Source organism: Podarcis pityusensis, assembly GCF_964106645.2.
Source record: "Podarcis pityusensis genome assembly, chromosome: 10".
NCBI lineage: Eukaryota > Metazoa > Chordata > Lepidosauria > Squamata > Lacertidae > Podarcis > Podarcis pityusensis.
The window spans coordinates 72,771,160-72,797,561 of NC_138035.1; the positions used below are offsets into that span (position 1 = coordinate 72,771,160).

The 26,402-nt window shown below is 42.8% G+C and overlaps 1 protein-coding gene across 1 annotated transcript; it reads left to right on the plus strand.

Moving 5' to 3' along the window:
- Positions 1-1,922: 1,922 nt before the first annotated feature.
- TM7SF3 (transmembrane 7 superfamily member 3) lies at positions 1,923-25,866 on the plus strand. The gene is made up of 12 exons (XM_081023697.1): positions 1,923-2,121; positions 12,476-12,633; positions 13,887-14,037; positions 14,699-14,819; positions 15,819-15,984; positions 16,366-16,543; positions 16,682-16,768; positions 17,833-17,913; positions 19,430-19,582; positions 20,407-20,504; positions 21,507-21,669; positions 22,234-25,866. The coding sequence occupies exons 1-12, from the start codon at positions 2,049-2,051 to the stop codon at positions 22,494-22,496; spliced, it is 1,692 nt and encodes a 563-aa protein (XP_080879823.1). The 5' UTR covers positions 1,923-2,048; the 3' UTR covers positions 22,497-25,866.
- Positions 25,867-26,402: the final 536 nt, after the last annotated feature.

The following is a 26,402-nucleotide window of genomic DNA, read 5'->3' on the forward strand; positions in this document are numbered from 1 at the left end:
GTGAAAAGTGGTATACAAATTAAATAAATGCTAAGAATAAGCATTATGAGGCACCACACCAATAATGGTACCAGTTCCGCAGATTTAAGCAAGTGAGTGGGTGAACATGGGGTAAGGCAATCCTGCAGATATATCCTGGCATTTGTAAGCTAGTGTGATTAAAATGTCACTATTCCTATTCAAATCATTTGTTAATAGAATTAGACCTCTAAATAAATGTGCTACTCTTTAAGGTGCCACAAGAGTCTTTGGTCTTGATAAATTATGTGGCTGCACATTGCAGTCTTCCCTTGTTTGTGCATAACCATCTCCAATCCACAAAAGCTTATGCAATAATACATTTGTTAGTATTTTAAGATTCTACAATATTCTTTTGTGGTGTTTGCTGCAACAAACTAACCCAGCTTCCCCTCTGATTGGCAGTAGAGAAACAGATGGAGCTGCAAGAGCTTTCAGCCTTTGTACTCTCACTTGGAGTAAATGTGCGCAGGACAGGGCTGCACACAGCACCATAACTTGGTGGTAGAGAAGATGGTTTACATGCAAAAGGTCCCAGCTCTAATCCCTGGACTCTGCCTGAAACTTGCAGTCAGTGTTGGCAACATTGAGCTAGCTGGACCAATGGTCTGACTTAGCGTAAGGCAGTTTCTGACATTTCCAATTTCTCAGGAAGTTCTGTTGAAATCAGTGGTGATGTATTATGAAAGGCTGTGAAAAGGATGCTGCCAACCTCTGTATAGCTCATTTGGTAGAGCATGAGATTCTGCACCTGTTGAATTTTTGCAAATCATGCAACTGTTAAAAGCGCACACAAAAAATGTATTTCAAGAAAAAACGCACAAGACTAATTCTTTCTGTACGTACTTGCTAGGAAGAATCACTGATCCCTGCAAGATTTACTTCTGAGAAACCTGTATCTGACAGGGCTATTACTATGGAGAAAACCTCATTCGACTCCGAAATAACTGAGCAAACAGGGCTGAATCTACATACATATATAAAACGCTGTGAAAATGCTTTTATTAAAAAACATTTAAAAATATATGTGGAATTTTTCATTAGCTCACCCACACCATCTAGTGTCACATTTATATAATGCACTTAAAACACACTTAAAACGTGTGTTTGTGCTGAAAAAGATGGCGACTCTAATGAGTAACCACCAGCCTCTTTCAGGGCCCCTAAACCTGCACATCAGCTCAGGGGGTAAGCCCCACCCAGCATAATCGATCGCAAGACTTGGCGCACATACACCATTTGAATGGCACTTTGAGGGAGGGTGGCCCCCTCCAACATGGGTGTAGCCAAGAGGGGGCAGGTCGCCTGAAAAAACCCCAACCACTTTGGCTGCCCCCCCTCCATGGCTACGCCCATGCCCCCCAGGCCCCAGCTCCTTCTGCCCCCCCTCCCTTGCTTTTCTATATAGTAGCCCCTTCGGAGAAGTCCCCCTAGTCTCGCCTGCTCCTGCGTCCCTTGCCAAGAGATTTTCTTTCCATCATGCAAGGCTGCATTTCCCCCTTCCCACCCCAGTTGCTTGCGGATTAGTTATTCCCCTCCACGCTCTTGAAGCAGGCAATCGTTTTCAATTTTTTTAAGGTGAGCCGAATTTCCAAGCATTTGACATTTTGGGTGAGGCGGCGGCGGCGGCAATCCCAGGCGCGGCGACAGATGCAAACAAAGCGAGCGGGCTGCCCTTTGAGGGAAGGAGGGTTGCTGCAACCTGCGCGGCTGCACGGGCCCCTTGGCCAAGCAAACTCCGCCGGACGGGGGGGGGGGTGTCGTTGTCTCTGCCGCCCGCCCCGCGGAGAAGGGAGGCGGGCGGGGAGAGCAGGGCTCCCGCCCCGGAAGTGAGCGCCTGCTGGCCTCTTGCGCAGCCGGAGGGTTTCGGCCTCGCGGCGCGTTGCAGGACGAGGGAGGCGCGCCGGGGAGCCGGGATGCGACTCCGCGCTTGCTGCCCGGGGTAGAGCCCGCCTGCGCCGCGCCCCCCTCCCCCCCCGGCTCGTGTGCATGCGATCCCGTGTCTCGCGCGCGGAGAGGCGGCAGGCACCATGGGGCTCCTGGCGCTGTTTCTGGTGCTCGGGTGCTTCTACAGGTACGAAGGTGCAGAGGACGCCGCGGCAGGTAAGGCCACAAAGGCTGATACTTACCTAAGAATCCTGTACCCACTTTATCTGGATTTGCTCACTGACCAGACAAGTTAAAGATGCGGCCACATACTGTATGGCTTCGTTTCTGGGAAACGGTGCCCCCCCCCATTCCCCATGCCTGTTGCACGCCCGAAGTTCACGTAGTTTGGGGCCGGCTGGATCTTGGCTGGAGGGCTCGTGGCTTAAAGCTGCTTTCCTTCCAAAGGGATCTTAGTGTGGAAGCCAGGAAGGGCTGTGTGCGCCTTGGACTGATGCTGTTGTTTATGGATTGGGTTTTCGGGGCTCTGTATGAAAACTATGTTGATTGTGTTTACTTAATTCAGCTAAAGCAAAGGGAAATTTCCCCCGCCCTCCCCCCCCCAGGGGTGCAAGGAGAGTTGCTTTATCTAATCGGTACTGTGTTCTGTTTTGCACATTGTGCAACAACAAACCTGAGTTTGCCACCAGGTGTCCTCTCAACCTGGCTCCTTTATATGGTTCACTGTCGCATGTGTGTTTGTCACATTAAACTTTTGGAGGGAGCGTATATATATATATATTTATATATATATATATACACACACACATATACACACACCCTAAGATGTAAACCTTAAAATGTCATGTATGAAGAAACTGTAACTCATATACTGCCAGGGTGGAAAACCCCTTTTTGGCTTCAGGGCTGCATGCCCTTCCAGGAACCCCATACCACTGGTGGAAGGCGACAGAGGCAAAAGTGAGCAGATAAATGGCTGTAAATTTTACCTTGGTACAGCAGGCAGGCTTCTCCACACTCACAAATACACCTCCCTCTAGCCGAGATCCAGGCAAGCGGAAGGAGTTATTGGAGTCCAAGGACCCATTCCAGCCAGACATAAAGACTCAAGGAAGTGGCAAAGGCGGGCCAGGGAGGGGGCTTCCTTGTTTTTGGCTGGCAATGGGAATATAGGCATTAGTTGCCTGTATTTCCCATGTCAGCTGTCTTCCAATGGAAGCAAAACAGTCATGGGAATTGTAGGCTTTAAAAGAACTGGTCATGTGTCTTCATAGTTTGAGTCATGTGCCTTGGCATCTGTGCAGCGTTCTTGGTTCCCTGAGCTGATGAACAAGCATGTCTTTTATTGCTGAGACAAAGTTCTGCTGTGGATAATGCAGAAGGAACAGCAGCAAATGTGTCATTGGACGCAATTACATTATATGTAAATGCTCAAACTAGTTTTGCAGCTCTCACTGGTTTGTCAGAGTTCTTGCTGCAATATTGCATGAGCTTTGATAATGGTCTACAGAAGAACAACTTAATTAATATTAGAAGCAAGGAGCATTCTTACAGCTTGAAGAATGTGACTATTCTAGGGCCATGGTATTTTGCAATACTGTACACAGCTGGTAAGCTAAACTGCTTTTCCTTTGACTTCAGAAGGCGGAAGGTCGGCAGTTCAAATCTCCATGACGGGGTGAGCCCCCATTGTTTGGTTCCAGCTCCTGCCCACCTAGCAGTTCAAAAACACATCAAGTACACGTCAGTTCAAAAACACGTCAAGTGCAAGTAGATGAATAGGTACCACTCTGGCGGGAAGGTAAACAGCGTTTCCATGCGCTGCTCTGGTTTCGCCAGAAGCAGCTTAGTCTCTGTTGCAGTTCATAGAATTTTGGAACCATGTCTGATTGCTGAGCCACTGGTTACACCAGGAAGGATAGGTTTTCTATCTTAACACCTCTCCAGAGCTGTCTTGATGACAAATAAAAGGAATGCACATTGGAGAGACTCATTTGTTTTCCAATTCCAAAAAACCAAAACAAAACCAGAGTCTAAAAAATAAGAACATGAGAAAAGCCCTGCTGGATCAAGCCAGTTGCCCATCTAGTCCAGCATTTTGTTCTCAGTATCCAGCCAGATGCTTATGGGATGCTTGAAAAGAAGTCCTGAGTGCAACAGCTCTCTCCCCACTTGTGATTCTGAGCAAATGGTATTCAGACAGTGGAGGTAGATTATAGCCTTATCCTCTATGAGGTTTTATAATCCTCCTTTAAAGCCATCCAATTTGGTGGCCATCATTACTTCTGGTGAGAGCAAATTCCACAGTTGAACTATGTGCTGTATTGGTATTTTAAAGCAAATTATTTCTTTATGTTTAAGTCTCTCTTTTGACTTGTGTAATGCCATCTCATTCTTGACCTAAGATGGCAAAAGCAGCAAAGCTGCCCATTTTATGCTACTACCTTAACTTTAGGCAGGCACATACAACTGATAAGGTAAAAGTACTCCTGGACGGTTAAGTCCAGTCAAAGGCAACTGGGGTTGCGGCAATCATCTCGCTTCAGCCCGAAGAAGCCAGTGTTTGTCCGCAGACAGCTTTCCGGGTCATGTGTCAGCATGACCAAACTGCTTCTGGCACAACGGGACACAGTGACGGAAGCCAGAGCACACAGAAACGCCATTTACCTTCCCATCGCAGCGGTACCCATTTATCTACTTGCGCTGGTGTGCTTTCGAACTGCTAGGTTGGCAGGAGCTGGGACAGAGCAATAGGAGCTCAACTCATTCTAGTTTGCCCCCAACCTCCTCCCTTCCAGGTCATGTGGCCAGCATGACTAAGCCACTTCTGGCGAACCAGAGCAGTGCACGGAAACGCCGTTTACCTTACTGCCGGAGCGGTACCTATTTACCTACTTGCACTTGACGTGCTTTTGAACTGCCCTACAGTCACTCAAATATGATACGCAGTGTATTGATCAGCAGTTTTCACAAATGGTACGTTCCAAAACAATCTAATCAGAATTATGCCTTGCTCAGAGCACATGGGTTATATAGGCTGTTCACAGATTAATCAACAAAAGCATATGGAGCAACTGAAAAAAATGTGACAGCCACACTGTAAAGGGTTTTCCTTGCCTTCAAGTGTTGTGAATCTTTGAAAACCCTTGTCAAGTAGAAAAGCAGAGAATGTGGAACGAAGTAGTCTTTACTAACAGAATGGTGCTTTATTTGGACAGTGCAATTGGTACGAAGTCATTTGAGGCCAAGTTCAATAGTATCTCTTGTTATGTTAGTTATAGAAAATATCTTGTCTTGTTGAAACATAATGAGCACCATCCCCAATCAGTTAGGTATGCATCTGGCTCATTAGAACGAATGGATCTTAAGAGTAATTGTGTACTTGTGTGACTCTGAATAAATCTCATTATTTGCAGTGGGGTTTTGCATTGCCTAGCTTCCCTTGGGATTATATTTTGTGTATAAGATCAGTGTGCTTTTCAGTCCCTGAAGTAAACTAAGTACTTTTTCTGTCATGCCTTGCACAAGTGTTTGCACTAGTTTGTCCTTTGACTTTGGGTAGTGGTGCAATACAGAAAAGAAGAATCCTTTCTTTGGTACGAAATCCTGTCGGTCACTCTTCTTGAATGTGAAAATGGCTCCTTGGCTGTGGTAATCTTCCTGCTCGAATATTGCCCCTTACCAACACTCTATTCCTCAAAGTGCCTTTTAGTTTTCATTATCACATTTCTGTGAAATACATTCCTCACTGCATGTTTTCACATGAAGAGCTATGTACAAGTGTTACGTGTTGTTATCCACCTTCAAACAGGAAGAGGATCTACAAATCATCATTTGGTTCACTAAAGGTCTCACACACAGAGTTCTGTGGTGCTGTTTTTCAAATATGTGTCATGCCAAGATTCATGCCATTTTAATGAGCAAGATTCAGTTGTCAACTTTAACAAAATTAAAAATGTTTCACACTCAAATAGGTTATAAGCAACTGTTACTGTTGGTAGCCCAGAACTTTAGCAAAGAAACTCTGGTTTGTTTAACATCTCATGATTTAAGGACAGGGACTCTGGATAAAGTATTTATCTCTCTCTCTCTTTTAAAGCAGCGTGAAACTGCTGTATAAAGTAGCTGTTCTCTGAAAAACCAGCACAGTTCAAGCCCAAAGTAGGGCATTTCCTGTGTACAAGAGACTTCGAAAAGGCAGGCACCAAGGAAGTGGCTCTCATTCCAGACTATGCTTGCCAATCCAGCAGTTTCCTTATGCACTAAGGAGAGCTGATAAATTCAATGAATTTACAACTGCCCTTGATCTCAGACAGCAACCCTCAGAATCACATGGCTTGGATAAGGTTCAAGTAATACTAAAATAAAATAAAATAAAATAAAATAAGACATAGCGATGATGCAAGCTTTCACTTCTTTTTTCTTTTAATTTTATTTCTCATTTTACAAATATTTTAACAAAAAAGCAAAATCTTTACATAATCAATCTGCATTTCCCTCAACTTCCCTCCCCTCCTTTCTGTGGTTACCTGTTTTATATCTTTTGCTACTGCATATCCCGTTCAAAACTTTTTACTAATTTCCCCTTTGTATTCCCTTTTCATTATTTCTTACTGCAGGTATTTATGTCAATCCTGCTAATGTTTTAGGTTGTTTACAATACATCTTCCAATAATCAATAAATTTTCCCTATTCTGTTTTTAAAAGTCTCTCTTCTTGGTTTTTTATTCTTCTGGTTAGTTTTGCCATTTCTGCATATTCCATCAGTTTTAATTGCCGTTCTTCCTTCATTGGAACACTTTCTTCTTTCCATCTCTTGGCATAAATCAATCAGACAGCTGTAGCATACATAATCTCTTCCTCTGTTCTTTGGGTACCTCTCCACCAATTATACCTAAAAGAAAAGCTTCTGGGTTTTTTTAACTAAAGTTATCTTCAACATTTTTCCCCAATTCATTATTAATCATTCCCCAGAAAGCTTTTGCTGCCTTGCCTGACCACCACATATGGAAAAAGGTACCCCTCCTCTTTACATTTCCATCAGGTATCTGATTCTGACATACATTTTTGCTAATTTAGTAGGAGTCAGATACCATATATACATCATTTTCGTGTAATTTTCTTTTATAGCAGAGCACGCTGTAAATTTCAAATCCACATTCCATAATCTTTCCCATGCTGCCATTTCACTCTTAAGTCCTATATCCATTGCCTAGTGTATCATTGATGATTTCACCTGTTCGTCTTTCGCTTGCCATTCTAATAGCATTTCAGACATTACTGTTTGATTCTTCTCTAGCAGGTCCTTTTCTAGCTGAGAGGTTTGGTTTGTAAAGCCACTATATTTGCCCAACTTAAATAACTTCTTAAGTTGATAATATTGTAACCAACTCGTTAATATTTCTGCTATTTCTTCAAACCTGTTTAATTTGATCTTCCCTTCCCCTTCTGTTAGCAAATCTCTATATGTTACCCATTCATCACTCATATTTCTTTTTTTTCACCATTATGGTTTCTATGTGTGACAGCCATAATGGTGTTTTCCTTTCCAGCAAGTTTTTGTATTTATCCCACACTTTATATAAGTTTTTCCTAACGACAAGATTCATGAAACCTTTATGTATTTCAGTTTTTCCATACTACAAATATGCATGCCAGCCAAATCTATTATCATGTCCTTCTAAATCCAAAATTTGCACATTTTTAATGTTAACCACGCCTTTAACCAATAAAGACAGGATGCCTCATAATATAGTCTTAAATCTGGCAGGGAAAATCCACTTCTTCCTTTAGCATTTATCAAAAATTTATGTTTTATCCTCAATTTCCCTGCCTGCCAGATAAATCTTGAAATATATTTTTGCCATTCTTTGAAACATCCTGTTTTGCCAGTTACTGGAGCAGTTTGAAATTAAAAGAGCATCTTCAGTAATACGTTCATCTTTATGACTGACATCCTTCCCATTAACAGCTTTCACTTCTTTTCTGAACTCTTCTTTCTAATACAGTGGTACCTTGGGTTACAAATGCTTTGGGTTACAAACTCCGCTAACCTGGAAGTAGTTACTTCGGGTTAAGAACTTTGCCCCAGGATGAGAATGGAAATTGCACGCCGGTAGCGCAGCTGCAGTGGGAAGCCCCGTTAGCGAAAGTGCGCCTCAGGTTAAGAATGGTTTCGGGTTAAGAACGGACCTCCGGAACGAATTAAATTTGTAACCCAAGGTACCACTGTATGTGAATCTGCTATTGGAATCAAATAGTGATTGAAGGCCACCAGCCACCTTTCTTAACCACAGTGAAGGCAAAGCAAAAAGTGATAAAGGGCTGGAATAAGCGTCTCACTAAATGAAAATAAAGCTCCGCTTTTGCTTTAGTAGATCTTCAAGAAAACGTGTTTTCCAAACATCCCCATCTAGCATAAGACAGTGAAAGGCGCACTCCCCCATTGTCTCCCAAGACAGACAGATGCCAACAACAGAACCTCACATGCTCATTACCAGGATTATAGATAGCTATTTTCAATATGGAAGGGGGGGGGTATACATTCATGAATACAGAAATTGTGGTCTGTTGCCAAAGCAGTTGATCAAAGTAGGGGGTGAGGAAAGGTGACTAATATCCAAATGCCTCTTGATTTGTGCAAAATGCACAGCCCTTTTGGCTGAGACATGACAATAGGCAAATGAATACGCTCAACCAGCCTGTTAAATTGCTCAAAAGAGAGGTGTGGAAGGATAAAATTGTAATTATTATGGAGGAGAGAGATACCAGCGTTGTACCAATGCATGAATGCAGCTCATGACCTACACTCACATTTTATGTGCTGCAATATTCCTTCACACCTATTTTGAAAGCTTTGTCATGTGCTTGTGATGAGTGTGCTGGGAAAGTAATGATTAATTTGTTCTCTACAGCATCTATCCTTTGAAGAGAGATAGGCAGAAGATTGCTCTTGCGGTATTTAGTGCTTACATAACATCACCTTAAGGCATCATAAACTCTTTGAAGCTAAGGACTGCTTTGTACTTCTCAGAAAGAATTATAAATGCCTCAGATCTCAAAGGTTTCAGAAGAGCAGGGTTAAACTGGTGGGGAGGAAGAGAAAAGATCCCTTTAACATAGTCTGTATGTTTAAAATTGTGCAGTTCCAAATTGAAATAGAAATTAACTTGCTTTAGTCTGCAAAGAGCAGAATTCTGTTTTACCTGACTTGGTTTTAGAGTATGAAATTGTCTTTATTGTCTTTTAGATAATTTTTTAAGTTTATGTTTGTAAGTTGCCTTGAGTCTATTGTGAGGTGTATGTAGCTAAAGAAATATGACCAACCATTGTAATGTGGCCATACAAAAATTGTTTTCACTGGATGGAGAACCTCCTGTTCTCTTTCTTTCTTTCTTTCTTTTGCCACCTTCCTGAAATGGCCAGATAGAAGCGGGTGCACAATCCATGGGTGGAGCCTGATAAGGGGGTGCACGCTGTGCAGGTCTAGGTCAACCTAAGAGCCACAGGACAAACCCACAACAGAGCTTCCTGCACTTGTTGCACACAACCAGACCAAAGCAGGAAGTGTGAAAAGAAGAACCTTGGAAAAGTAACATAAATGGGAGATGTTCTGCGTTCTCCATGTCGCGGACTGTACAATGTTTGCATATCCCATGTTTTATATTGAGGTTGGCAGTGTTAGAAACTCAGCTATATAATCTAGGCACCAAAATGCTCCTTAAACCAAGGTTACAGTGGCCAAAACAGAATGTCTACTGTATTTTTCGCTCTATAGGACGCACCGGACCATAAGACGCACCTAGCTTTAGAGGGGGAGAACAAGAAAAAAATAATCTCTCCCTCTCTGCTCAGCACCCCTTCAGCAAAGTGGCAGGAGAAACGGAGCCCCTTCCATTTCTCCTCTCACTTCGCTGAAGGGGCACTGTGCAGAGAGGGAAAGCTGCGCAGCACCTCTCCAATAAAGCAAAGCCAGGAGAGCAAGAGGGATCAGTGTGCACCGATCCCTCTTGCTCTCCTGGCTTCAATGGCTATCCCCGAAACCATGGAGCCTGCATTTGCTCCATAAAACACACAGACATTTCCCCTTAATTTTTGGAGGGCGAAAAGTGCGTCTAAAGAGCGAAAAATACAGTAGTTGCCGGTTTTGGACAAGATGGCTCTCAAGTTTTTTCAAAGGATTGACTGGCTGTGATTGATTATCAGTTAAACATCTGGCTAGTTCAGATGACAGCCTTGAGCTAGGTTAAGAACTTTGAGAACTTAAACAAGAAAAGTCACTTGATCCAGGAATATGGAAGGTTGACCTAATCCAGGCATGGCCAAACTTGGCCCTCCAGCTGTTTTGGGACTACAATTTCAATCATCCCTGACCACTGTTAGCTAGGGATGATGGGAGTTGTAGTCCCAAAGCAGCTGGAGGACCAAGTTTGGCCATGCCTGGCCTAATCCTACCTCTTTTTCTTAAAGGTGACATGGACCATTCATAATGCAGGAATATTCTACACAGAATAAAACTTCAAACATGAAAAACTTCCCTAAACAGGGCTGCCTTCAGTTAATTCTTTATGTAATTAATGCAAATATTTTTTTCCCTTAAAGTCTTAACTACAAAAATGCTAGTACATCAAACAGTAATATCCCAACATCTTTAAAAATCATTATTGCTTGGTTTTGTGGCATGTTGTAAGGGCTGAAAGGTTGGAGATGGGAGTGGAGCTGAGAAAAGACATTTGACCATCAGTGACGAAAGCCCCAATGAAGAGGTAGATAATGGTGTCTCCTCCAGATGTTCTTGGGCTCCAGTTCCTATCAGCCCCTGTAAACATGGCCAGTGGTGAAGGATGGTGGGAGTTAGTCCAACAAAATCTGGAGTGCACAATGTTGGCTAACCCTGGTCTAATGGAGGAACTGCTAATGGACCTTGAGAGTGCAGGCATCCCTCAACTTGCGTGTGTTCTACTCACAAGCGACCACTTTTATTCAGGCCCCTTTTCTCCTGCTCTGGAAGACAGGATGTGAACCAATGGCGTCAAGTTACAAGAAAGGAGATTCCAACTAAACTTCAGAAAAAACTTTCTGACAGTAAGAGCCGTTCAATTGTGGAACGCTCTCACTTGGGAGGTAGTGGACTCTCCTTCCTTGGGGGTTTATAAGCAGAGGTTGGACGGCCATCTGGCATGGATGCTTGAGCTTCCAGCATTGCAGGGAGTTGGACTAGATGACCCTCAGGGTTCTTTCTAACTCTACAATTCTAAGATTTTATTAAAGGTCCTTACAGCATAATGTAATTTAGGTCCATATGATTAGGCAATTAGAAATAAATGAGAATAATGCAGTCAGATAAACTGGTTTGTGCAGATCTTTTGGGGTAAGATACTTTGGTTATAATAACAGGCTACATCCAACCAATCCTACTTAGTGCAGACGCTCCTTTTTCTTTGGCCTCCCCGACTGATGCAGTTAATGGTGTTCCCAGCTGAGGACATTCATTTCATGACTTTCCCTCATGAGTGCTTCAGGAAGTGTGCTGGCCAGCGAGATTGTGGAGCCCTGTAGAAAAAGCAACACAAGTAATTTTTTTAAGTGTTAAGAGAACACCCACACCTCTCAGCCACCTTGTAAACGTTATTAAGGTAATCTCCCGAAAACCCCTAAAATTTTCACCAAAATTCTCCCACCCATATCCCACTTTGTTTCTTATGAGGGAAAAATGGCTGAGGCCAGTTAAATAGCTCTGACTCTAGCAAACAAAGGCTCTTGACTGCTGGCGTATCTGGGTTAAGATAGGGCTAGCTCTTGACTGGTCAAAAACATGCTCCACTGTCAGTTGAATTTTGGCTAAAAATGTCAATTAACGGTGATTAATAACAGTAGCAAAGAAAGTTCTTGTATTTACCAATTGATGGCCTTGCAGAAAACTCCAAGCCTTCTGAGAAGCTTTACAGAGTGATCATCCCTTGACTCAGGGAATGCAGTGGTGCAGCAGTTGTGTCTTGTGTTAATATAATGGTTGCTTGTGTTATTTTGTCATGAAGCATGGTTCCTCCACTCTGGCCACATTAGAATTGCATGCAGTTGTAACACAATAACCAGTGTGGGCTTGGCATGTGGCTTATTTCAGAAGGAAGAAGTTGGAACTAGAAGGCTCACTGACCTCTCCAAAGTCTGGCCCACTAGAGTTTCTAGAGCAGGCACCCCCAAACTCGACCCTCCAGCTGTTTTGGGACTACAACTCCCATCATCCCTGGCTAACAGGACCAGTGGTCAGGGATGATGGGAATTGTAGTCCCCAAACAGCTGGAGGGCTAAGTTTGGGGGTGCCTGTTCTAGAGAATAGGTGGCACCTTGTGACCCAGACTTCTGGAGGGCTGATGAAAAAGTAGTTAGCATGACCAGTGACCCAGTGGAAAAGGGAGGCAACCATTTAAACAAAGACAGTTCAAGCAACTCTTGACAATATTTGACCAGTCGACTTCACCTCCATTCTTGTAGGCTGCTAGTTAGCTGTGTGTCTTCATCTACTCAAGTCAACTAACGAGTATCACTTGCTTTCCCCCTTTTACTGCAGGCCCTCTCTTGGAGCTTTCTTTGGGAAAATTTAAGAATGTGTTGCTGAACGAAACCATTCCAGCTGAAGCAGTGTTGAGGAATATTGACAGCAATGTGACTGTCATTATCTTTCAGATCCACACCCACCACAAGAATGTGACTATTTCCTTTGATAAGGTATCTGAATTACTGCTTATTAGCCCTTGTGATGTTTCAGTCACTGTCAGGACTGGGCGATGTGGGGTTTTCAACATCACGGTGTATCAGCGGCCAAGCATCGTGGTTTGGTGATGAACCGTGATGTTGAAAGAAGCTGAATTGGCCCCAGCCAGTGAGGCACAGGGTGAAACTGCCACAGCTCTCGCTGTGGGAGCTGAGGTGCTTTGACTCAGCGCCTCGCGGGCTGGGGCCAATGCAGCTGGCCCCAGCCTGCTGCTCAGCTGGGGGGCGGAAAAGCTCCTGCCTCCAGCTGAGCTGGGGCTGGGCAAGCCAGCAGGCCACCCCTTCCCGAAGACAGACCAGGCAGCAATACCCAAGTGCATGGAGCTTGCCAGGCTCTGTGCGTTTGGCTGCCTTCGTCTGTGCAGGCGTGCTGTCTCTTTTTCTCCTGGGGTGTAACAAGCAGGGGCAGGGGGGCAATCTCTCAGCTGGGGAGCCTGGGCTTCGCATTCCCCAGCTGAGCAGCCGTGATCCTGATCCCGCTCTCAAGCAAGCAGGAACACAATTAGGGCTCTCTCTGCTGGGGAGGGGGAGCACTCTAACGGAGCCCCCACCCCGCCAAGCAATTTTAAGAAGCGGAGGGAGGAACAAGCAATGCAGATTGCTTCTCCCTCTGTGGTGGTATGAGGGGTAGACCCCCACGATGCCTTCACTCAGCAGAACATTGCTGGTGAAACCGCTCCTGAGTCCCTCTGTCTCCAGTGCCTGGCTGGAGCTTGTTTTTCCCTTGGCATGCTGGGCGCCGGTAGCAGAAGGACTCAGGAGTGGTGGCGGTTTCACCAGCGATATACTGCTGAGTGAAGCTGTCATGATGGTCTGCCCCTCATACCCATCCTGGGTGATATATTTATATATCGCCCAGGCCTAGTCACTGATCTAATACTTGGTTCACTTGCATCTGGAATACCCAGCATCAAGTGGAATAATGGACACATTGTGTGGACGGAGCGTGGATAGGTAGGTTCAGTGGGATCTCATGAACTCTAATGCCCTTCAATTCCCTGTTGCTGCATCTGCAGAAAGCCCAACATCCCTGTTTGTCTAGGGGCTCTTGTCAAAGATTCAGTAGCTGACAATTGGATTTAGTGATTGCTCTCAAAATGGGCAGTTGGACATTACTCCAGCACCCTGCAATTTATGAGAGCGTGCACAAAAATAAATTTAGCACATTGCAGCTTTTAGAGGTATTCATCAATCTCTTTGCTTCTTAGAAACCTTCCAGCAACAACTCTGGGGCTGGGACAGACCAAGGACTGGTTTCTATCCTTCGGCCTCAGCAGACAGTGTGTACGTGGTACTTGCAAGCTGTGGGTGCTGACCAGGTGTTGAGCACAGCTGTTTCTTTCTCTTATGCTGAAAGAGGTAAGCCATCTTATTTTTTCTGCAGTCAGGGTCAAAATGATGTGTGGCGTTCTCTTTGAGCTCCTGTGTGTAATACAAATTTTGTGCCTTCCAATCTCCCTGCATAGAGGAGAGTGAAGGTTTGGGAAATCAAGCAGAAATGCAAAACGTCATGTCTTGCTCTCTTTTCATCCCGTTAAAAAATCCTCCTCCATTGTATTTCTTCATCCAATTTTATCTGAGCTTTTAATTTTCCTGGCCTGTAGCTATTTAATTCACTCCCCTCAGCATCTCAGGAACCTCCAGCAGACTTTGAGAACGCCACACTTTCTACCTTATGTCACTTTGGACTCCCTCTAGGAACCAGTTTTTTAGTGCAATCCCACTTCAAGTCATGGTTTTCCTTCACTTTTGAAGGAACCATGGCTTGGCCTGGCAGATCCGTAATGCAGACCCATGGTCTGGGGTGGGAGCAGAGAGATCACATGTTCATGAAGCTGGTTCTTGAGTTGCAAACCATTTTTTTGCTGCCATTATGATTGCACCGGCTGAGTAACAACGCTTCATGCAACAGGAGCCTATTCACAAAAGCAGTGAACATAAGACACAGTATCTTACTTTAACAGCTGATTGAAAATGTGTTCCTCCTTTTTATTGAAGTCATTTGACTCTTTCTGTTTAGATCCAATCCCTGGAGGCTGCAACATGGAATTTAACTTGGAAATTGACCCCAATATTTATTTAGAATATAACTTGGCTGAGACACACATTAAATTTGCCCCAGCAAATCTAGGATATGTGAGGTATGTATCTTCCTCTTAGATGGTGACTATATGGGTTATTGTGTTTCTAGACTTCCGAACAAAGTTGTTTTCGGTGAGTCTGCATCATAATCTTAAGGCATACCTGCTTTCTGCAGCCTGAAAGGAAGGAATTAAGGTGGTTTTCAGAGCTAGACTAGCCATTTTTGTCCAGAGGACTGGCAGTATGCAATCTATGATTTTTTTTTTATCCTTCAGACATATTGGGGCAAACCAAGGCCGGTTCTTGTAGTCAGAAGAGGTGGGGGTAAGGAAGAATGTAGACTTCTAACCCTTAGACTTGCAAATAAATGCAAAGGCAATGGCAGAAAATGGTAATTGAAGTAATTATATGTTCAGTCATATACATAATAAGATAACAATTCTGGGTAGGCTTGCTTTTGTTTATTTAAGTAGGCCTACCCAGACATGTAATTTTATTGTGTATATTTTTAATAGCACCTGTTTTCACTTATATTTTGATAATTCTTTAGGTTAACTTGCTTTTATAATTAGATTTTATCAACATTTTAAAATAACAAATTTACAACCTCACTAAACCGTTGAGAGGTTATAGATGATTAAGTGGTATATTAATTCTGCTAAATTAACAAGCTGACATAAATACCCCAAAATTAAAATACATCTTTTATCAGCAGTCAGGTTTTTTGTTTTTTTAATGGTAGAAGTAGCAACTTTGCAGTCCTCTTGAGATTGGGTAATGACCCACCACTCCAAGCCTCTTTAATAATGGATCTGCAGTAGATGGGAAGGAAGAGGCTCCAGCTTAACATTTTGTGAAACAGAATTTCCCGGTTATTTACTGTGATTTGTAACTTTGGAGCTAGGCTTTTTGCCTGTGGATCACAATAAGATATATTAAACCGTTCTGCAATGTATGGGAGGGAAGTAGCTATTGGCACTACAAACTCTAGCCTCAAAGCGAACTGTGAAAATGAGCCTAACAAGTTCAAATAAATATTCTCCCCTGCAATTTTCCAGAGGTACAAACCCACCATTGTGTGATTTGGGCAGTAGCTCTAGGTGGCGACTATCTTATGAAGTCTATCAGTATTTCTTGCCAGAGAATGACTTGTCTGAAGCATCGTTTGTGAGCCACATGAGAAAGATGTCTGAAGTGCAAAGCATCAGAAGGCATGGCACTAAAGTAAGTTGTGCAGTTTCAGTGTATGAATGAGTGGTGCTCTGCAGATCCCGTGGTGGGACTGTGCTAATTTCTTTAGTCCGTTTTGAATGAAGATTTCTTGAAGCCTTTTGTAGTCCATGTTTGCGGTGACTTGCTTTAATGATATTTCATATAGTTATTGTGCTAGAATCTTTTTGCGTTTTGTTGTTTTTATATGGCTTCCAGTATGTCAACTGCCTTAGGAGACGCTTCAGTCAAATAGTGGGTTATCCTTATTTCAATAATTCAGAGGGCTAAGAGGCAACACACAACTTGTCTCTAAAACTTGAGGTGTGGGAAAAGTAAGGCATGTGTACATAACCCATCTCTTTTGTTCCCTTACTCTTTATATGTCCTCCACAGATGATGACCTTAGTGAACCAAGACAAAACTGACTTGTACTTCTCCTCGCTTCCTGGACAAGGAGTGATCTACAATGTCATAGTAAAGGATCCACTGTGGAATACCTCTGCTGCCTATGTGCCTGCTCATACATACATGTGTAGCCTTTCTGGCTCGGTGGATAACTGTTCCTCTCTTAGTAAGTCATTGGAATGTATCTATATCATCCTCCCAACTCAATGTACATAAGGGGACATGGTGGTCATTCCTTGGATGAAAGTTGCACACCGTTGCCCCTGTTTAATGGCATATCATGAAATGTTCTTTTCTTCTGTAGAGAGACTCTCCACCAAAATATTTTTCACCGTGCTTGCTGTCCTTGGCCTCTTCATCTGTTTTCATGGACACAGATTCTGGAAAACAGGTACTGGTTAAGGAGAGAGTGTATGTCTTACAAAGTCTTGGTTCCCAGCACAATTGCATTTTGCCAGTTCTGATCCCTGCAGGTTAGTTTAATTGATGAGCTCCATTACGATGTGTTGTTTTTTATATTTTGTTGGAAGCTGTCCTGAGTGGCTGGGGCAACCCATTCAGATGGGCAGGGTACAAGTAAATAATAATAATAATAATAATAATAATAATAATAATAATAATTATCAGCATTATTATTACAAAAATAGAGAGCAGTGTCTTTATTTTTGCAGAGGCACCGCTTATTCGCTTCCCCAATTATAATAGAAAGCATACTTAATTCTTATAGCCAGGTATCTGAGGTTGGCTCATCAGGCTGTTTTGGGCTAACCACATTCCCTTCCCCTGGCCCTGGTATTGTATGTCAGGGGCATGGGAAAGTTCAAGCTGTTGGTAAAAGTAAGAAGAATGCAAGAACTCTTAATTTGCATTCCTGGCTTGAATTTAAGCCACTGTGCAATTGTGGCTTTAGTTGCACCTGAAAAGGAAGACCTCCCCTCCCATTTTAGAAAGACTGAAAGAGAATTATATACACCCCGTGTTACTGTATGAGTACCATGTCACTAATCTGTGGTGATTTGGTCAAAGGCCATCCCAGAGCTGGAAGTTACAGGTAGCCTCTTTTATGGTAGGCAATTCTGCAGTGTCTCTGCATCAGGAATGATCAAATGGTCAGTTACAACCCAGTGTGTGTGTGTGTGTGTGTGTGTGTGTGTGTCGGGATTGTTGCCTTGAAAAAAAGGTGAAATCACATAGCTGCAGGAATACATTGGTGTTGCAGAATGGCTCTTGCTAGTTCCGTTGTCTCAAAAAGTGTCACTGGCTTATTCAAGGACATGACAGTGGGCTTTATCAGTTTTTGAGTCCCTGTACATATATAGGTGTCATGGCAGTAAAGGTTACATGCCCAGGTTGTGGGGTGGTGAACTTGTAGAACTCTTTTAAATCCAAATAGACCCTTCTCATTCAAAACCCGGAAAATACTGTTTTTAAAAATATATTAATTTCCCCTCTTAGATTTATTCTTCATGGGCTTCATCTTTACGGCATTCTTTTTCTTCATAACCATTTCGAGAACATCTGCTCTCAGTTATGATGGTAAGCAGAGACAAGTATGGATTTATTAATACCTTGGGAATGTTTGTTTGAAGACCAGCATTAGAACATAGGTGCTCTTGTTAATATCCGCTGGCCAGCTTGATGCTGTGTACCTTTCTGGTGCGATTAACAGTTGCATCTCACTCCTGAATTACTGAACAGTGACTAAAGAAGACTTTTCAAGTAATACTGAAAGGTGCAGTACAGTGCATGGCTAAGATTTAAGGATGGATTAGAATCAACAGAAATGACTTTTGTTTTTTCCTTAATCTGGTACTAATATTTGTGCTAGGAGAAAGCAAAGTCCACATTACATCTATAAATCTGTCAGCATTTCTTTCAGTTAAAGGTTTGAGCTGCAGAAGTTTGAGTCCATAAGCCATGGCTGTGTGTATACTTCAGTTCCATTTCCCTCTAGAAACAGCCTGGCGTGTTCAAGTTCAGAACTCAGTTTCCTGAATATTTTGACTCTCACTTTAAAAAAACCCAAAGGTTCTAACCAAAGGCTCTTGCTGTGAAGATATGTGTGAAAGTATGTGGGCGGTGGCTGCTGACACTCAAAACCAAATAGATGGTTAAGTTACTATTTTCTTTGCTTCGGTAAGATTCAGTATGTTGCATAACTTTTTACCCTTTGCCATGATGAGCGAAACAAAAATAAATCCTGGAAAGAAGATAAAGTGTAATAAACTATGCAGAAAGATACAACCCAGATTTATTTCCATTTTTTGTAGCAGAATGATACCAAATGAATTGTGTTAGCGTAACAGATGCACAGTTCTTTATAGAGGCTGATAATTTTTTATGCTAGTAGCTTCAGAATCCTATTTGACAATCTCATATAGCCAGTTGAAAAATTCAGGCAAATGTAAATCCCATTGTTGCCTTGAAAAATTTATATTTATTTTATTTCTTGATTAATGAGAGGACCACAGGTAGTCATGTAATAAGTAGCTAAAACTACATGTTACATTCATAATTGTTTAGCTGTTCTTGTTTTATCTGGAAGCAGCCTTGAGTCCCTGTCAGGGAAAAAGACAGGATATAAATAAACACCACCACCATTACTACTACTACTACTGTTACTATTACTATTTCTGCTATTCTTATTTCTAGTGCTGTGTAGCTGCTGATTTCCCATGAATGATCCTGCACTGCTGTGGTTACTCAAAATGTTACTTGGGCAACATGGTTAATCAGCAACCCTTTAATTTCCCTTTTCTTTTTAAACCAGTATGGAGGAGTCCAACATGCAGCAGGAGTCATCTTGATTAGGAGAACAAAGTCTTTTAGGACCCCAGACGCTAGTCCACAAAAATGAATACCATAATTAATGTTAGTCTTTCTACCATTCTCTAACACTCCTTGTTTGTTACAACAAACCGGCATAGCTAACTTTCTGGGAATGTGTTGGCATGGATTTTTTAAAAATCAAAGTGCATTTGCACAGGCGTGGGTGATGTTGGAGAAACAAGCCTCACTTTCCCCTCTTCTTCTCCTTCCTTGGTCATCCCAGTCAATCTTGGTCTTACTGCAGTAGCTGGAGTTCTTGGAGGTCTCCTCTTGGTCGCTTACTGGTGGCGATTTGGCTTTGTGATCCTCTGTATGTTGATTGTGGGGCTTGTGCTGGGCTTCCTTGTCGCCTCTACAGTTTTCTTCACTCCAATAGGTATGTCACATAGTTATGATTCCTATGAAATGTGAATATTCTTTGTTACTTTATGAAGTTTTGTGTTGTGATTACTCTTGCTGTCTTTTGCTGAAGAGAAGGGCGCTACCAGTTGCACTTCTGAGAGCAAAAATATTGTATTAAAACAGAGTGTTGCCAATTTAATTTCTATCCTTTTCAAAAATGTATGTTCTACCTTTCAGGGCAAAACCTTCCCAAGGTGGCTTACATCAAAACTATCCTGTATACTAATGTCATAGAGGAAGAACTGCTACATAAAAATAAGCTACACTCTAAAGTATTCTGTATTATTTACAATAGAGTTGTGTAAGAATGGTCATATTTTATATATTATTTTTCTAAACATGGCAAATCTTGTGTTGGTTGTCTAATAGGAGTTCAGATATAATTCAGCAAATGTTTTAACAAGAATCCACTTTGAGGAAAGTATTGGAGCCAACACTTGGCAATGAGTTTGCTCCTCAGTCATCCCTTTAAATGCAATTACTTCTCTCAAAATAATGGACTGGGGATATTGGCCTCCAGGTGCCTATTGCAAGATACTTCCCTATGTGGGCACGGTTTTGAACATTGATAAATGACTTTGAATGCCACCTGGAATTGCATTTAACTCACATTCATCTGATGCCTTCACACACTTCTAGGTCAGAAGGGTTTCCTTTCTGACAGATAAATGACCACCCAGATCTGCTTTTTTTAAGGTGTATCTTGTTTTGAGCTTTTAAATTTTGTAATTGGTGTTTTTGTCTTGATACTGGTCATTGACTATAATAAAATGATTTGACTTGACTTGACCTTCACAGGAGACTATAAAGTTTTCCAAGATGATGCAGTATTCTGGGTGACCTTCTGTTGCATTGCCTTGATAGTCCCAATACTTTTTGTTGGATACCCCAGAGTTGTAAGTACCTTATTTGATTTTTTAAAGTGTAATTGTTTCAGCTTCTGTTCTTGTACATTTTGGAGTGATGGTGGACAGAATGCTGTAACTAAACTTTTCCCCTTTTGGACATAGTTGTGAAAAACCAGTGCTTGCTTGTAAAGGTAAAGGGACCCCTGACCATTAGGTCCAGTCGTGACCAACTCTGGGGTTGCGGCGCTCATCTCACCTTATTGGCTGAGGGAGCCACAGGTCATGTGGCCAGCATGACTAAGCCGCTTCTGGCGAACCAGAACAAGCACACGGAAACGCCATTTACCTTCCCGCTGGAGCGGTACCTATTTATCTACTTGCACTTTGACGTGCTTTCAGACTGCTAGGTTGGCAGGAGCAGGGACCGAGCAACGGGAGCTCACCCCTTCGCGGGGATTCAAACTGCCAACCTTCTGATTGGCAAGTCCTAGGCTTTGTGGTTTAACCCACAGCGCCACCCGCGTCCCTAGTGCTTGCTTACTCCCTCTCATTTACATTCTGTTATGCATATGTTACATATCCAGGGAGACAAACTGCCGGAGGCAAGCTTTTGATATATGAATTCCTGTTTCATTATGTTTTCTTTCCCCCACCCACGCACACAATTCCCACAGCCCCACTTTGTTTTATGTTTAATTTTTTATTACTGTAATTGTTCGCTGCTCCAGGTATACCTTACAGTAGAAGGACAGTTTCTGTTAATAATGACCCATCCTTGGTGAATTGCATTGGCTCAGCCTGGCTACATTTTGCCTCTGCTTAACTGCATTTCTAAGCAATTCAACTTTTTGTTCTGTATGCCTTCATGAGCTACAGTGGAACCTACAGTAGTTTTCCCTTATGAAAGCCATGCTCAAAAAAACCCTACAAAGCACTAATTTGGGGATAGGGAATTTGTAGCTGTCTAGATGGTGCTTTGCAATCTTCTGCCTTCATAGATAGTGGCCAGCCTCTTTTCAAAGCCATTCACAGTCTGTTCTTTCTCTTTAGCTGAACATCTTGACATGTGGCATCATAGGGTCCTACACCATAGTCTTGGCTACAGCGTGTTACTTGTACACAAGTCTCTCTTACATTAGCATCGACCTGCTCCGGAGGATTCTAGATGAAAACTTCAAAAGAGCTTTCACCAGTGTGCCCTTTCAGCGTAACGGTAAGTGTGTCTTCAGATGAGTGAGTTCCTTGATTGGAGGCTTGCAACTGAGAACCTCAGAAGAGAAGTTAGTAGCAACCATGAATGCTTCCAAAAAGCTTAAAGTAGAGGACAGAAAAGAATTGTGCCTGAAGAGTGCCGTTGCAGATACACTTAGCTTTGTGCTGCATTGGATGTTCCAAACGCATGAATGACTATGCTGCTCTTTCCCAAGCTTCTGGGTCTTGGCCTAAGGGGAAGGAGAGAGGTGCATGTGTTTTGTTGGAGATGAATACTGCATACCTTGTCCCTTCAGACAAGACTCGGCAGCATACTGGTCTTCCTTTTCACACTTTTATGGAACATCTTAAATTGCTCGAGGGTGTGGGGCAGAGTAGCAGTTCCAAGGCCTTTGTGGGGGAAAGTAGATGTGAAGAGGGATTTCAAAAAACAGGTGTAGGTTTTAGAAACTGTAAAGGAAAACTGGCCTGGATAAGTAAATGAGGTCTTGGGCTGGCTTACTAAAAGAGAAGGAAGAGATCCCACTTCAGTCAAGACTTACCTATTGGTTTCTTCATCTTGCAGACATCATACTCTTGGCCGTCTGGGCAATGCTGGCCATTGGAGGAATAACGATACAGCTGCGCAGAGAGAAACGCGAAGCCCCTTTTCCACCACATCCCTACCTGATATGGAGGCGTGAAAGAGAGCGCAGGATAACTAACATCCTAGATCCAAGTCACCACGTCCCTCCCTTGAAAGAAAGAATTCATAGCAAGCTATCTCAGATCAAGGACTTTTTCCAAAAAGAGCAGCCAGCAGGGGAGAGAACACCACTACTCTTGTAAACTGTCATGCAGCTGGGAAGACTTGGGAAATGCAGGCAGAGATTTTTCTGGAGCCAGCAGACACCCAGTGGTGCTGAGAACTTCCTCTGTCACCTTGCCTTGCTAAACAGAAATAAGAATGAACTGGAAGAAGATCAACACTAGTTTACTTAAAGTAGTCCTGCTTGATGGTTTGCTGTGGCACACAGGCACTTGCATCTGTTGGTAGTTCGCCACAAGGATGGAGTATACGTATGTGCAATGTGTGAAAATATGGGGATGGGTGGGTAAGATGGGGAGAGAATGTAATGGACAGGTGTGCAACTTCAAAATCTTGAGAGATGGAAATGGACACTTCAAGCACACGCATGGTTCTCTTCAAGCACAGTACACCCTTTTAACAAGTGCCACATTTTGAACAGTCATTTCTGTTGCACAGTCTATGGCAGGAAGGGGGGAGAATAATTGGAGACTGACTGCATATGGAAAAACAGCCTCTTGCTGACTGTGGCACTATTAATTCTAAACTTGCACAGTTGCTGCTAGCCAATACCTTTAAGATGTCAAGCTGTACTAAAATATTTTTTGATCATTTAACAGGTTAGCTTGCATTCACTTTCTGTGTGTGAGAAAATAAGTAATTTTGATTCCAATACCCAAGAGGAGAAAAAGCTTTCTGAAGGTTTAGCGCTAAATTTTCTACTAGGCTGTAAATCTGGTTGTAGTGAGTGGTGGCTGCTAAGGCTGGAAAAAAGGATAGTCTCTTGATGCACTTTGAAATGGAAGGTTGTTTTTATTAGGATCAGTGGTGCAAGACACAATGAGTAGCCTTTACAGCACTTCAGTTGCTTAAGTTCCTTTTCGTGTTGAAGTGTTTGCCACTACACTAATTGTCACTGGATTTTTTCTCTCTCTCCTTTTTTAATATTTGAGAAGAAAAGAAACCCCTAAACCCAGTTTGCAGGCATTTGGGGGCACTGCTGCTCAGAAAGATGTAACGGACATCTAGGGCAGCCAGCTTCCAGAGCCTTGAGGGTGGGGTAAAGAAGGGCAGATCTTGGGTAATTTGCCTAGGAGTCCAGACCAGATCACTCTCAGCCATGGTGTCACTTCTAGGCTTAGAGGAGTGGGAGTGGGATGGTCCCCAAGCCTCTATTTGGGACACCGAGTTCACAGAAGAGGATTCTGCAGGCAGAGGAGAAAACGGAACCATTTAAACGCCTGCTTCTGGCCATATACCCATTTACCCCTAGCTTTGCAGCTGGCGCACAGAGTTGCCCCTGCCTCTGTGCCTCTTTAGCTTATCAATTGGCCCTCCCCAATAATAACCCTTTGGCTTGGAGTAATGCAGTTATACGTAAAGCAGTTAGTTGAACATTATACCAGTACCTTATTTGACGAACACCTTTCCTGTAATGAACTGCTCAAACCACTTGTGTGGGTGCAGGAAGCAAAAGTGCCGTGAAGCATGATAAACATCCAGTTTAAACCTGAAGTGTGTGATTGCATTAGTCAATGTGCACCCAGGCTGAAGTCTTATTCTCAGGGCTTTTTTTATCGTGGGAGAGGAAACTGGTGGAGGTGTCTGGCTTGGTTAGGGTTTTAAGATTCCTCCAGTGTTTGAATTGGGGTTCCTGATCTTCAGAAGGCAGCCAGCAGAGAGAACTTGAGCAGGTGTGTTTGTCCTCTCATTGTTGCAGCGTTAAAAGCTGTGCCTGTAGCTATCCAAGATGGAGGAGCCCCATCACTGCAGAACCTGGCACTATGTGCATAATATGTATTTTCTTTTGCAGACAGGTGGTGTAAGAACAGAAGACTGTTTTCTATTATCTCCCCTTTGTGTTCAAACACAACTTGTCTGTATAGTGAGGATCTGTTGCATTCCATGTTGATGCTCGAGTCGCTTGCTCCTTGTGCCATTTGTATGTTCTAGCAATAATGGTGTTGCAGGGTGGGTAGAAGGTTTGTTGGCACAGACTGCATGGACTGCACTCACTCCTAGTCCAGGAAAGCTGCTGTGGTAGGACACCTTCTAAACAAGAGCACATCTTGGAAGGTGCATATCTGAACTTACCTAATTTTAAATATGCTTTATTTGTATCTCAGGCCCCTAAGGCTGCTAGGTAGAAACCAGAGGAGATGCATTGCACCTTTTACAGTTTTCCATGTGCAGGAGATGAGCCGGTCCATTCCTCTCCTGGCTCTGATATTCACCTCTTCCCTGCCTCGCATAACAAGGCCTCATGTGCGCTGTACATGAGGAAGGGGATACAAGGCAGATACTGCTTCATTCGCCTTGTATGTATCAAGGAATTTAAAGGTACTGTGTGGATCTCCAGGTTTCATCCCAGCAACTCCCACATATGTTCAAACTGTGGATTATATCCATGAACAAGATGAACGTCTGCTTGCACTGTGGGACTTCACCTTCTCAAACTCACTGCAGTACCCCCATAATCTGTTCTGAGAATGCATGGATTGGGCTGTGTGCATGGGGGCGGGGGCTGCAGTGAGGGGGAAGAAGGTGAAGTCAATTTGTGGGGTGCTGGATTCCACCTTAAGCTATTTAGCTTTTTGAAGAGCTGTAGGGCATTCTTGTGTCAAACAGACCTTGATACTTAACCTAAACCATTTTTAGATGCAAGAAGGCTGACAGTTAAAAGCAACAGAGTTGGTGGTGGAAAGAAGATGGAAAAGTCCATAGTTCTTGGCAACTAGACAGAGATTACTTTCATTTTAATGTTGAAAAGTAGAAGCTGTAGATGAAATATACTGTGTCCCCTTCTGTCAAGGGCAGCTTCATTTTACTAGCTCTCTGACCTTTTTGTACTGAGAATTAATTGCTGCATATTGGCTGCTTAGGCCACACTTTGTTATAAAGCAACTAGTTCCAATTGCTTTGGTTTTTATAACTGCCATTATTTACAATGCAAAGAAACAAAAAACAAACCCATTTTCTACTCCTTTTTATAATAAAGGTGTACTTGAAAGGTGTGCTATTTTTATGATCTCCCTGTGTGTGTTACCCTTTAGGGACTCATCTGTGTGTCTGAGTTCATTCTGTCTCATGTTTTTTATCTTGAAGGGAAGGCAGCTTATATGTGTTTTTCCAAGTGAAGGAATGGCAAATACAATTCCTGCTTTGCAAGGTAAGTGAATATGTAACTACTACAGCAGTGACTGGCTTCTGTATAGAAACTTCCTGCGCATTAGGATCAAATGCGCATCAGTGTGCCATTGGGGTATTAGTTGATGGCCTCTCAAACTCTGTCCTTAAATCTACTACATATATTACATTTCATGGTTACTGATCGTACTTCTTTATTTCTATCCCAACATTTTAGGGCAATTTCTCAAAGGCAGTTTTGCAATAAAAATGTTTACAAAATGGCGTTCAGTTGTTTTAACATCAGATAAAGTGCATATTAAAACATTTAGCAGAATAAAAAGTCTTTAGGGGACCACTAAAGGGGTTGGAGGGGGGAACCAGAAAGGTGGAGTTATTTTGTATTTATCAACATTTTACTAGACAGTACCAAAGGGGGTTACAGGATATAAAAAACATTAAAATGGTAAAAACAACCCAACCCATGACCCCCCCCAAACATACAATCCATTACAATATGCAAACTGGGATTTCATATAAATGCTACAAGGTGTGTGCTAGTGAGTAACATGCTAGCAACATCTCATAAAGTGCTATGTAACAATATCAATGCCATAATTGCATACTGATTGTACTGCACACGCCTTCTTCCATCACACCTACCCACTCAACCCCTCTCATTCTCCTGCCTCTCACCCTGGTTCATCTGAACCTGCTGACCTCAGCCCCCTAGTCTGTCTTGGTGCAAACTTCATGGTGGTTGGAAGTCAAGATGAGTGGCACTCCTGTCCTGTGACTCTTCTGAGGGGTAACCCAAAGGG

Bases quoted from the DNA above. Each gene is read 5' to 3' on its own strand.
- TM7SF3 (XM_081023697.1), top strand. From the start codon at position 2,049: ATGGGGCTCCTGGCGCTGTTTCTGGTGCTCGGGTGCTTCTACAGGTAC. The intron at 14,038-14,698 runs GTAAGCCATCTT...CTTTCTGTTTAG, and splicing joins TTTCTCTTATGCTGAAAGAG to ATCCAATCCCTGGAGGCTGC. The intron at 21,670-22,233 runs GTAAGTGTGTCT...TTCATCTTGCAG, and splicing joins TGTGCCCTTTCAGCGTAACG to ACATCATACTCTTGGCCGTC.